Source organism: Lindgomyces ingoldianus (genome assembly GCF_010093535.1).
Source record: "Lindgomyces ingoldianus strain ATCC 200398 unplaced genomic scaffold BDR25scaffold_3, whole genome shotgun sequence".
NCBI lineage: Eukaryota > Fungi > Ascomycota > Dothideomycetes > Pleosporales > Lindgomycetaceae > Lindgomyces > Lindgomyces ingoldianus.
Window position 1 is genome coordinate 1,093,485 of NW_022985164.1, and position 13,115 is coordinate 1,106,599.

Below are 13,115 nucleotides of genomic sequence, written 5' to 3' on the forward strand. Positions count from 1 at the left end.
ACGCTCGACTATCGCAGCCGCTGTCAGCCCATCACTACTACAACCACCTCAAGTGTAGGCCCGGCTTGCTCCCCTGGATTTACGCTCGACTATCGCAGCCGCTGTCAGCCCATCACTACTACCACTACCACCTCCAGCGAAGGCCCGACATGTTCTCCTGGATATACGCTCGACTATCGCAGCATTTGTCGGCCCATTACAACAACTACCACCTCTAGCGTTGGCCCAATATGCTCTCCAGGATATACCCTTGGCTACCGTGGAGAATGTCTCTTGGATGTCCCGACATCTACAGGTTGTTTACCAGGGTACGTGACAGATTACCGAGGCCACTGCATCACAACCCAAACCCCTACGACAACCGGATGCCCGCCTGGTCAATTCACTGATTATCGTGGACATTGTACAACAATCCCTACACCTACTACCCCAACCGGATGTCCACCTGGCCAAGTCACGGATTACCGCGGCCATTGCACCCCAACCCCGACACCCACGACGCCTACCGGATGTCCTCAGGGCTACATTATGGACTATCGCGGCAGCCACTGTATAGCCACGCCTACACCGAGTTCCCAAACCCCTCCCTCTGGGTGTCCGAGTTATCTGCCTGATAATTGTCGCCCACTCTATAAACGGGCCACGACACCCCCTCCGCCATACTGCGTCAACACCCAAACTGATGAACGCCACTGTGGCAGCTGTGGGAATCAGTGCCATGGGAACATGACCTGTTCCTATGGCGAATGTATTTACCCGCATGCTCCATATGTGATTAAGGGGTTGAATGGTATGTGGAAGAGGATGCAAGAAGAGCAACAGGATGGCAACTAATCTGTTGGCAAATTTGTCGTTTTACTTCTCTTGCACTCTCGTCTTTGCGTTCTAAAACTATTTCTTGAGTGTAATGTTTGCTTCTGTATTTGTTCTAATGACTTGGTTACTTAGTATGGATTTAGGTACTTGAGCGGGCATTAGGATTTGCATCGTGTTCGATTTTGAATATTACGGCTGCTCTTAATGATTTGGCATGAATGGAAAACAGGATATTGTATTTGGGTACGACCGTTGATCATGAAATATTTCATACACTCTTTACTATGCATGGGATATGGCAATGGCATTGGGAATGTAGATAGATGGGACTATGAACCTCATATGCGAAGCTGAGAGGGGAGGTTTGCGACTCATAGAAAGACAGACCTGAGTTGCACAGTTTTAGCCCACGTGTATTTTGCATGACGTTACATATGGTCATGCTGATGAAGACTTGAGGTGAAATGCGCACCTAGAGCTCGGGGAGTCACAAGACTCCTTCGGCGTAGCTAACCACATGGTCACAGAGGTAATGAGCGCCAACCGCGTAAATATCCTTCCATTCTATTTGGATTATGACAAAGAACTGTGCGCTCCGGCGTCATGATATTTTGTTGAGACCTTAGGCACTCATCAAAGAGCACATGACCGCACCCCACATCACAAAGCCCCCCTTTCAGCACCGAAACTACGACACGAGCTCCAATACATTCCTATACGATTACGTTGATATGCCCGCGAACTGGGCCAATAGTTTCCCCCGCTTGGGACCACGATTCAAACAAGTCCGGACCTCATCGCACGGCCTTGTGCGGGGTGGGTCAATGATCTGAAACGAGTTAAGCTAAGGCCATGGGCTCTGGAAGTGGGGGATGCGGCTTGGGCTGTTTAGCTGCAGATACGGCCGGGTTTGCATCTGGATCTTCTGGAACCAGAGAAATCAAAAGAACCTTACTAGATTTAGAGAAGCTGCCCGTGAACTTCCCCAGATTCGATGTCAGTCATCCCCAGAGACTAGCAATGACATTTGTGGAGGCGGGGGCAGATAAGAGATCTGAGCTATTGATTAACATGAAGAAATTAAGTGTGCTAAGCCTTTCGTGGCTATGGATATGTGCTCTTTGGGTCGAAGCTTGGTTCTCCGCAATTGTCTAGATCATGGTTCCGAGAATCAAGAACGGTCAGCTGGCGGGCCGTGCCGAGCCCCCACAACGAATATCATCAAAAATTGTGCACGTCGAACAGATAGTAATTAGAGAGCTCGGTTTGTTGCTAGAACTTATGAGGCACTCAATTATTTCCCATTACCTGTTCTGTTTACAATTTCAGGCATCTTCATCTGCTGCTTTCAAATCGTAGGCTACTATCAATTCTCCGTAGTAAACCGTCCAGCGGTAGCTACTGTACCGATTCGGAAAGGTATAGCTAGCTTCGTTTCCATTCGAGACTAGCAGGGTGGGTCCTCTGCAACTGGTAGACCCATACCTTGAGTCTGTGATTAATCTGCTCCCTTACGCAATGTTGCGAACCTTACTGCTTGAAACCCGCTTAAGAGAACTGTGTTCCCTATCCCTTTTACTTTCAAGCTTCCGCTTTGTACTCTTGTCCACCTGGACTTCACAGGACTTTGCTACTTTACATTCCCACCCCCACAAACCCCCATTCACTCTCACCCCACTCTTACCCTCACTCCTAGTCAGCATTCAACCTGACAGCATGGAGTCCCGCCAGACAAGTAGTTCAGAAATCCACGGCAGCCTTAGCGTGGCTAGAGAAGCGACTGGTATGGAGAAGATCCCAAGCACTGAGCAGTTAATCGTCAATGGCAAGCCTGTCCTCCGCGAGGAGGATGCCTTCGAAAGCACTGGATACGCCTTCTCCCCTAAGAAGAAGTGGTGGATCCTCACTGTTGTTGCTCTCTGCCAAACTAGTATGAAGTAAATTCTCCATTTTTACCCCTTTAAGAGTTAGTACTAACTGAAGACCAGTTACAACGCGGCGGTATACTCCAACGCTGTGGAGCCACTGAACCGCCATCACGGTATTGAAAACGCTAGGCACGGTATGATTGCGTTCTTGGTCACTTACGCATTTGGCTGTGAGCTCTGGGCGCCGTGGTCTGAAGAGATCGGGCGCTGGCCAGTGATGCAGCTTTCATTGGGCCTCGTCAACATCTGGCAGATTCTCTGCGGCGCTAGCCATACGTGGAAACAGGTGCTCATTGGTCGGGTGCTTGGTGGCCTGTCTTCGGCTGGTGGTTCTGTGACGCTCGGTATGGTCGCAGACATGTTTGACCCTGATGAGCAGCAGTTTGCTGTAGCCTGGGTTTCCCTTTGGTCGTGAGTATCTCTGGGCTCACTGTTAAGTATTTACTGACGGTGATTAGTTGTCTTGGCTCTGTTATCGGCGGCATCTGCGGAGGACCTATCGAGCAATACCTCCCCTGGCGCTGGAATTTCTGGATCCAACTTATCTTCGGCGCCGTTGTCCAGGCTATCCACGCGTTCACTGTCCCGGAAACCCGCTCCACTATCATGCTCGACCGCGAAGCCCGTAAGCGACGCACCAAGCAGAGCATCAACATCTACGGCCCTAATGAAGTAAGATCCTTGAAGGAGAGGTTCGCTTGGCGTGAGATTCTGGCAACAATGTGGCGCCCATACCGCATGTTACTCACCGAGCCTATCGTCCTTCTGTTGTCTCTTCTCTCCGGATTCAGCGATGCCCTCATCTTCGTAAGTAAACAACCCCCTTCATCTACTTCCATAAGCTAACATTCTGCAGTCCTTCCTCGAGTCGTATGGCTACGTCTTCAACCAGTGGCACTTCAACAAGACTGCGTTCGGTCTCGCCATGATTCCCCTTCTTATCGGTTATGTCCTGGCATACTTGTCTTTCTTCCCGGTCATCTTGCGGCACAACTTCAAGCGGCGCAACAACCGCGGTCACGAGCTTACCCCAGAGAGCCGCCTCTGGTTGTTACTGTTCATCGTCCCACTTCTCCCAGTTGGTCTCTTTGGCTTCGCGTTTGTTTCAACTGGTCCACCAATCCCCTGGATCGCCCCCCTAATCTTCTCCGTCCTGATTGGTATGGCTAACTACGCAATCTATTACGCCACCATCGACTATATGGTTGCCTCATACGGAGAATATGCTGCTTCTGCGACTGGTGGCAATGGGTTTATGCGAGACTTTTTGGCTGGAATGTGTGCCCTGTACACGGGGCCCCTTTATAAAAGCCTCAAGCCTAAGAACGCTTCTTTCCTACTCTTTGGCACAGCTGTCATCGTATGCATACCCGTCTACGTCTTCTACTGGTTCGGCCCTCGTGTCAGGAAACACAGTAAGTTTGCTGAAGCACTGGCCGCAGACAAAGAACACCGGGTGGCCGCTAAGCACGAAGACGACACCAAACGACGAGAGCAGCTCCTTGTTCAGGGCACCCGTGAAGTATAAGGATCTTCTGATCCGATAGGGGCCAACAAGGAAGAGGAGAGGGCCGTGATTACCGGACCACGCTCACGAATTTCCACAGGAGGCTCCAATACCCCCACCCAGTCTAGGTATTAAGGAAGATTTGAGAAGGGAATGAGTGGCATGGAATGAGGCATGAGCCGGGTCACGTCACGAAATTGGATTACCCGTGGACACCCCAACGAGGTTAGGGAATGTTATTCTGACCTTTTTCTGAATATTGCTGTGTTTCCATTTTACCGTTATGTATACCCATTGCGAAATAGGGGGTTCTCGGACTGCTGCTTCGTTTGGTTGTTATTTTATGTGATCTCAGACCTGGTATGACCCTTTGAAAAATGATAGGAATAGGCTGAAATTAGCTGCGATGGCAATGGACAAGCCCTTTTCATAAGTCAAAGACAACTTGGTGTTGGTTCTGCGAAGAGTGATGTTAGGTTGATGAAGCCAAGTCTTAGTCAGCAAGGCTGAGGGGTCATCGCACTAAGGCTTCATTGAGACTAGTTTGTTCGGCAAAACTCTCAGAACCCCGGCAAAACATCACCTGAGTCCTCAATACTCCAATAGATCTAGATAAAGTGACGGGCGCTGTAACCTTGTTTCTCGAACCAACTGCAACGAAATACAACTTGTAATTGTAGAGTACACTTTCTCTTCATATTAAAGGACAACAAAACTGCACCATAAGTAACTTGCTCTGCGTTCTTTGTCGTCGATCATGCATAACTTCAAATATGGAGTAATTTCATCACAGTCCCCCCAACATTCTCAGCGAATACCTCTAACCTAGCTTGTAAATAGTATACACGTAGCTGTCAGCTACTCACTCCTTTCTGATGCGGGGAAATCCCACAACCTTACAGTGGTCTTGAACCCCATCTGTCCGACACTTCCGACATGTTGTGCTCCCCATCAAGCTTCAACGCTACTATCCGGACTAATTAGGTCTTATCGCAATTCCCTGTCCCAAAGAAGAAATCATGAAGCTAGAGCGTGGGTACGCAATGCAACACTCACTTACCCTCTGTGCCTTGAAATGACGCATGACATCATTTTTCTCTGCCACTCGTCCCTGCAGCGCTTCCGGCTCGTAGTCGTCTTAGCTCCAATCAGAAAAGAAGGCGGGATGATAGCGCCAATTGCACTGTGCCAGCTGTACAAGTGCATCATTTCACATAGGTCTCATTAAAGGAGCAATTCGAGTGGGCTGGCCCGAACAGGTGGTTAGCAGAGTTTGAAAGAGCGTGGGGCGTTGCATTGCGTGGGAGAGCACTTGAACCTTTTTATAAGGTATGAGCGTCTGCTTATCGGCTAAAGGACCAAATTGAAGACTGCAGATCAAGTTTCAATGATGGACGTAGCGGTGTGTATGCGCCTTTCGGAGATTTTTTGCATCAAGATGAGAGCTAATTGTTATAGAATACGCACCCCGATCCGGTCAATGTTGTACAGTCCCTTGTTCACGTATTATTGGGTGTTCTTGATGCAACGAGAGATCTATTCGGAATCCTCAAATCTAAAGAGAAAAGGGACCATGAAGAGAACATAAAGCCAAGAGGATATCCTGATTCGAGAAGGATCAAGTATGTTGACGATGAATCCGCTGTTGGCCACGAGTCAATCACATTAAATAAGGCTGCTGTCATACGAGAGTTCGATATTGGCTTCCAGGACCTTGGTACCCAATTCGCCATTGGTGATGGTATAGAAGTTCCCTCTTAGATTCTTTACTAACAGGCGATGGCTGGGCTGACCTATGTTCCGAATGAGTAGTTATCACACAGACGGCACTCCAGTCACAGATTATAACACTCCAATCCGTCCTCGTCATGACCTTTCTTTACGGGCCTATTTCCCCCCAACCAATCTCACACCACATTTCTAGCCTTCTGGCGGCCTCTCGCGCAGCAGGCACTGCTTCGGCCGACGTTCTTTCCGCACAACACTGGCGGCAACTCTCCACTTTACCACCAACCCTTCAATCTACTCATTCACCAGTCGCTCGCTGCGCCGTACAATTAGCCCCTCTGTATCCTATCATAGTACCCCCAGCTACCTCTGCCACTTCAACCGCGATCGTCAAGTCACATCACGAGAACTCATGGTCGGATTCTCACGTTCCAACGAATCCTACGATATCAGGTCTTATGAGTAGGCCAAAGGCCACAAGGTCAGACACCGAATCAACATCCTTCTCAGGACCAACTGCCTACGGTTCACAGATCACTCCGCATACTCTTTATTGTCTTTACGCTTTGGATCTTCAACGCCACCCGACCCAGCCTGTCTCCTCAACCATCAATTCCTCATCTCCACACTGCCCATACTGTAAACGCGACCTAAATCTCTCCCCTGGAAAGTCTTGGGAAATCTTCAAAGACGATGAAGGCACAGAACACTGTTTCCACATCAAGAATCGCTTTGTAGTTAAGTGCCACAGAGATAGTGTTAACGAGGGATATTCATGTGTGATTTGTTCGAGAAGTGGGAGTGTAGACACAGTCTGTGGCGATGTAAAAGCTCTTATTAGGCATGTCTGGATGGATCATGGGGTGGGGGAAATGGAATTGGAGGAGGACATCGTGGAAGTTGTTGAGAATGCTCTCGAGCGGAAGAAAGGTAGTGGGCTTGGGCTCCGTGACATCAGAGGAAGGCGCGGTAGGAGTATGAGTCTTGGAGCAAGACGTCGGACGGGGAAGGGCAATTATGAGAGAGAAGTTGAAATCGTTGAGATGAGGACTCCTCGTGGACGGGTGGTGGAACGCTAACCAACGAAAACAGCTTGTTTTATTTTAACCGTTTTGTTATTTTCCAGTCAATGTACGACTGCAAGGCTTAAGAGATCCTCCATCGATGTTCATATGTTCTCTCCAAGCGGCACTGCGACTCTCATTCCTCCCCGCACCACTCAATCCTGCAACATGCAACATGCAACATGCAACATGCAGTATCTTCCTGCAATACCAATCCTAAATAAGCCAACGAATATTCGGCGTCCCCGTTGTAGTCCGGTTTTCCTCGCATCCAAAATGGAAAATGCTAGCGGCAGTAATCAACACTTTTTCAGAAGTCCTTCTCAAAACTACCGTAAACAGAAGGACGGAAGATTAGGTGTGCTTTGCAGGAATTTTCATGCGGCGTTGGCAAATAATGGCGGCTTTTGGCAGGTGTGCGCGTGGCGGGCCTGAGATGTGTGTCCGCATATTCAAAGCATTATCATTTCTGGGTCTAGTGCGGTTCGGAATCAGGCTAGCTCGGTTGTGGGGAGGGAAATGTGGCGCACGAGTTGGCGCAAGCGAATTCTCAAGTAGGATAAAGATGCTCGGGCCGAGACTGGATCTTTCTAACGCTTCAATACTTGTTTCGTGCGCCGTGAAAAGTGTTTAGGAAATAATCGCGCGTTGGCTGTTTGGGAAAATGGTAACACGGCGTAGATACCAAACCTTGCTTGTTCTTCACACTTCCAGACACACATATAGATTCTCAACCCCCATAACGGTCTTCTCGTTCCTGAATCAAAATTCAAATTTAGGTCGGGGAAAGTTTGGAGGAGTGGCAAGGATCGGCATCCCCCTCACTACATACGCCGTTTTGGAAATGTTACCCTTGAACACGCCGCACACGCGATAACACACGCTTGATGTAGGCACAACGAAGAGAGTATATCATTATTTAACATTCGTTCCTTCAACACTTGTGTACATAAATAGTAGAATAAACAAGTCGGTCTCCCGACCACTCCATTCACCACCATGGCTCCTTCCTTAATATCTCCCTCGGTTGAGGACATCAAGATTCACATGAAAAGCGGGCATGAAACAACCACCGAAGCCTTGGATGATGCAAAAGCAAGATTTGTAGTGCGCAACTCAACGAGCCTGAAATTGCACGAAGAGGCCGTCAAGAGCTTACCAGGAGGAAACACCAGAAGCCTACTACACAACGCACCTTTCCCAGTGTTCATGAAGAGTGGGAAGGGACACCAGGTGTTCTCTGAAGACGGCCACACCTACACAGATTTCGTCGGCGAGCTCACAGCCGGGCTCTACGGCCACTCCGAACCTACGATCCAGAAGACTTTGGTGGATACAATCCAAAATACTGGACTCAATCTTGGCGCAACGACAAAGCTTGAAGCTCAATACGCTGCACTTCTTTGCAACCGCTTCAAACTTGATCTCGTCCGTTTTACCAATTCAGGGACTGAGGCTAATCTTCACGCCATACAAGGCGCACGACGCTTCACCGGCAGACGGAAAGTCGTAGTCTTCACCGGTGCTTACCATGGCGCATGCTTCTATTTCCCGGAGGACCAACCTGCAGAGAATTGTGTTGATCTGGAGGACTGGGTAATCGCCGAATATAACAACATCGAGGACACCAAAGCCAAGATCGAACGCTCAGGGGACATCGCAGCGGTGCTAGTGGAAGGTATGCAGGGTGCAGGCCCCTGCATCGTTGGGACTCACGAGTTTCTGCACCAGGTGCAAGAATCTGCGCGTAAGGTTGGCGCAGTATTCATCTTAGATGAAGTCATGACAAGTCGTTTAGCACCGGGTGGGCTTCAGGAGCTTGAGGGGTTGACGCCCGATATAACAAGCATAGGAAAGTACCTTGGCGGTGGGATCACTTTCGGGGCTTTTGGAGGCCGGGAAGCTGTGATGAGGGTGTATGATCCGCGAGATGGGACAGCCCTCGCTCACTCAGGCACCTTCAATAATAACACTCTGGGAATGGCTGCGGGCTACGTCGGGCTTTCGCAAGTCTACACCCCAGAGGTTAATCGCAGGTTTAATGAGATTGGTAGTCGATTGAGGGAGAAATTGCAGAAAGTCAGCCAGGGGACGAAGATGACTGTAACAGGTAGAGGAACTATCATTGGCGTTCATTTCTTGAAGGATGGAAGGAGAGAGTTGAAGAGCATAAGAGAGAAAAAGGATGACATGGACCTGAAGGAGCTTTTCTGGTTCGAAATGATGGAAAACGGGTTCTGGATCACGAGGCGTGGAAGTATTGCGTTGATTCTCGGGACGCCAGCGGAGGAACTGGAGAGGTTTGTGAAGTGCGTAGAGAAATTCTTGGAACGACACGAGAGCTTAGTGAAGCTGTGATGGAAACACCGGACATTGAGCGATTGAGCTATTCAAGTCGCATTTGATGGCATAAAGCTCTTTAAAATGTGAGTGTAAAGAGTATTGTACATCACCTATCACATGACACGGAACATCACCACAATGACGGCCAAGCAACAAGCCACCCAACTTACGAAAGGCAATCTCTATCTCATCTTCGACGAGACCGATGCGACGAAACGGCTGAAGACTATACCAGCTCTCTGGATACCATCCTCCTAGACTGTGTTCATCGATCCAATCGGCGTGTTTAAATCTCATCAGAGAATCAGCGACCTAGTAGCTAAGATACAGGAAATGAGTCCGGGAGATGTGTTCAGTAAGTTGAGTACGATACCTCCCTCTTTGTCATATGTTCAGGATGTTAATTGTTGGGAGCTACGTAGCTAGTGGTGTTTTCATTGGGCGAAAGTTCACTCGAGAATAGAGACGGCAGGGGAGATCACAGTAACTGATTCTTCATAGGTGAGGTCGTCGTTCTTAAAAAGAGCGAAGACGAAGATCTATGGTATGCTGGAGTGAAATGGGGGGTTGGACCACGAGAGAAGGAGAGCAGGGTGATGGAAAAGATGTTGTGACGATTGTGGGAGGGAAGATTAAGGCACTATACACTTTCTTGGATACGAAGTAAACGAATTTCAGATGGAATTGGGCTCTTGTGAAGATACTCGTACACACATTAGACATTACGTAGTCATGACGAGTACTACCTTTCAGTGACGTCTTTCACAAGCGAGCGGTCCACACAAGCAAACAGTCCACCCTAACTAAATTTTAGCACCTTAAACTTTAATTAACAATGCATCTACTACTTAACCTTTGTTAAATACTTTTAGCTCTTTAAGTGATTTAAAAGGCCGAATTTTAAGTATTTAAGCTAGTTAATACCTTTTCCTACACAGCAATTACGTTCAGAAGGCCGATTTTCGCGCGTAACAGTTTTGCTTCGCTGCAGCATCACGACTAAGGTCATACCACTCACGATACTGATAAAAGGGTAATATCAGGGCCTTAGAGCCTAACTATAATGCAGTAAGCTATCATCAGCCTTGTGTCTGCTGAAGCAGGCAAATTCATGCATGATTTTATTGCTACCCCGGCCAGTACTTCCAATTGAAGCAACTTCCAATCCCGGTTAGTGCAAAACAGCCCCGCTTGTACTCATAATCATCATAATTTACTCACTAATACTCTAAAGCCTGTGGCTGTGCAGGTCTTTGGCACGCCGGTTAGCTGCCTTGCAATCCCGACTCAACCTTAGCCATGCCCCCGGTCAACTGAGTCGACTCTCCGAAAACATGTACAGAAATCGCCACCTCACAAGTGTAAGGCCGAGATGGCGCTTACGTGCGACGGGTATATATACTATTCTGTACGCAACAATCAACCGTTGGTTGATTATTCGCACCCTTCTGGTTGTATTGGCGCAGTGGTGCAGAGCTCCGTCCTTACAACAAGGGTGTAGCCAGAGCGGGTCGGCTGCCCTCCCCGCTAGCGGTGGTAACATCAAGCAGCAAAGTATCCCTATTTCTGTTAGACACTCTTAAGCCAGGTCTCCCAACCTAACTGTTCTAACTTTGCACTCTGCTCACGAATGGCTAGGGCACTAATAAGTAGATAGCATATATATAAGAACTGTCCGTACGCAGCAGCAGCGTTACAGTCTGGATACTAGTTATTTCGCACGAGAAGGATCACGTAACTATGTCACATGATGCTCGTGCGCGAACCTCCGTGCGCGAACATGTAGATATTCCCCTTTTCCTCCGTACGGAGGAAAGAGACAGAGCAATAACCAAAAACATGTTGCCCCCACCCTACCTACTTCGTACGCTGTGCACACCGTACACTACTCTAACTCTTGCTACTTAAGTGCTCATACCATAAGCAGCTAGCTGAAAGAGCCCATTCAACAAGAACTTTATAAACTAGGCTACTATTTGTTCTAGTTAGCCCCCATTTGTATAGAGTTTAAAGCGATAAGGCGATGTGTAGTTTTGTTATACAATAAAAACAGCCTTATCGCTATAATCTTCATCCTCTAGTGTGAAATGCTTATTTGCATTTAGTCTGTTAATCTGTAAGTTGTCTCGTAAAAATGTAGCAAAGAAGAAAGCAACTATAAATTATGCGCGCATTGCTACTATTGTTACTCTAGAATATTCTTAAGAGAAAGGTGGCAAGTGATTACAACTATATAAGAAACTAGCCTCCACCCCCTTATGCAGAGAGGTACACAAACTATACAAGTGAAACAAATAACAGATACGAAGTGGGAGGTGGTTAAGAAGCGTTCTACGATCGTAGCACTTTGACCACTGCCTCATGCCCGCTCCGTACCGCCCAAGACAATGCTGTTCGTCCGTACATGTCTTTCAAACGGACGTCAACTCCGACCAAGGTAAGCAGCAGGTTGACCACCGCCTCATGCCCGCTCTCAGCCGCGTACGGCAGCGCTGTCCGTCCGCCCCCATCCCTCGAATCGGCGTTGACTCTGCCTATGGCGACTAACATCTTGACCACCGCCTCGTGCTCGCACTCAACCGCGCAAGATAGCGCCGTCTGTCTAGTCCCGTCCCTCGAATTAACGTCAATTCCGTCTACGGGGACTAGTAACTCGACCACCACCTCGTGCCTATTCCGCGCTGCCCAAAACAGCGACGTCCGTCTAATACTGTCTTTTAAGTTAATCTCAACTCCATCTGTAACGACTAGCAGCCGGACCGCCACCTCGTGCCTGTCCCGTGCCGCCCATAATAGTGGTGTCCATCCGCTGTTGTCCCTTAAGTTAACGTCAACTCCGTCTGCGGTAACTACTAGCTTAACTACGTCCTTATCCCCGTTCCGTGCCGCCTGCGATAGCGGCATCTGCCCACCATTGTCTCTCACTTCAACATCGACATCGCCATAGTTTCTGAGTAAATTTTTCTACCAGCGAATCCTGTACTAGTCGTATCCCTCCCATCATTAGGCCTTGTAATAATTGTATTCGCCTCTCCTCTCGGTTCCAGGAATGAAATAAGGAAAAGCAATGACGAACCTCTCTCCATGCCCTGCATTCGCATTCGATTCTGACATGATCTGCAGATCGCAAACGGAGCTTAAGGAATGGATGGCTTTGATTAACTACTCTGAGGATGTACGGGAATATGGCTGAGACGTAGCGGCATTGTCTGGACAGTTGCAGTTGATGAGGGTTGGAGCCTAATAACAATCTGCAGATCTGTAGCAAACTTCTTGTCTCCTATTCATTTTTGGGTTTGAATATTGAATACAACTAATAACTCCAATGTAAGCAACTTAGTATAACCACAGTGATTAGTGCGCTCTGGCCCCAAGTAGCCCAGCCGTCGGAATAGTCCAGGCGAAGTGAGCGAAGTATTGGCTCTAAGTTAAAAATGGAGCTGATAAAGAATGCAAGCCAATCCTAGTACTTCGTAAAAGTAGTAGCTGGAATGGAATTGTATCCGCTTTCGCTGATGATGAAAGTATCGCAATCAGCATAGGGATCGGCTCTATTTGCTTTGTCTCCAGCATCGTAGTGGCCCATGTACCAAATGTAAAGCCAGAAGTTGTGCATCCAGTCAAGAAATCTTAATAAAAAAGTACGGCTGGAAGTTTGCTGGGGGGCCATCGCAGATATTAAGGGATTCCCGCCACAATGCAGTAAGACCTTAGCAGAGAATACCAGGG

The 13,115-nt window shown here is 48.3% G+C and overlaps 4 protein-coding genes across 4 annotated transcripts; all 4 read left to right on the forward strand.

The window, feature by feature from the left end:
- Positions 1-18: 18 nt before the first annotated feature.
- On the forward strand, positions 19-834 carry BDR25DRAFT_349513 (uncharacterized protein; the record flags this gene model as incomplete). Its single annotated transcript, XM_033694562.1, has 1 exon — positions 19-834. A coding segment is annotated over one exon (816 nt), but the record flags the coding sequence as incomplete, so codon positions are not given.
- Positions 835-2,601: 1,767 nt separating this feature from the next.
- BDR25DRAFT_210791 (MFS general substrate transporter) lies at positions 2,602-4,272 on the forward strand (the record flags this gene model as incomplete). The annotated part of the gene is made up of 4 exons (XM_033684664.1): positions 2,602-2,753; positions 2,805-3,155; positions 3,203-3,551; positions 3,601-4,272. The coding sequence occupies 4 exons, from the start codon at positions 2,602-2,604 to the stop codon at positions 4,270-4,272; spliced, it is 1,524 nt and encodes a 507-aa protein (XP_033553250.1).
- A 1,369-nt stretch (positions 4,273-5,641) lies between these two features.
- On the forward strand, positions 5,642-7,058 carry BDR25DRAFT_321872 (uncharacterized protein; the record flags this gene model as incomplete). Its single annotated transcript, XM_033691998.1, has 3 exons — positions 5,642-5,653; positions 5,710-5,992; positions 6,064-7,058. 3 exons carry the CDS (start codon positions 5,642-5,644, stop codon positions 7,056-7,058), a joined length of 1,290 nt encoding a protein of 429 aa, XP_033553251.1.
- A 918-nt stretch (positions 7,059-7,976) lies between these two features.
- BDR25DRAFT_300424 (PLP-dependent transferase) lies at positions 7,977-9,412 on the forward strand. The gene has a single exon (XM_033689371.1). The coding sequence runs from the start codon at positions 8,043-8,045 to the stop codon at positions 9,399-9,401; it is 1,359 nt and encodes a 452-aa protein (XP_033553252.1). The 5' UTR covers positions 7,977-8,042; the 3' UTR covers positions 9,402-9,412.
- The last annotated feature ends 3,703 nt before the right edge of the window (positions 9,413-13,115 follow it).

Coding starts and splice junctions, on each gene's coding strand:
- BDR25DRAFT_300424 (XM_033689371.1), top strand. CDS start 8,043: ATGGCTCCTTCCTTAATATCTCCCTCGGTTGAGGACATCAAGATTCAC.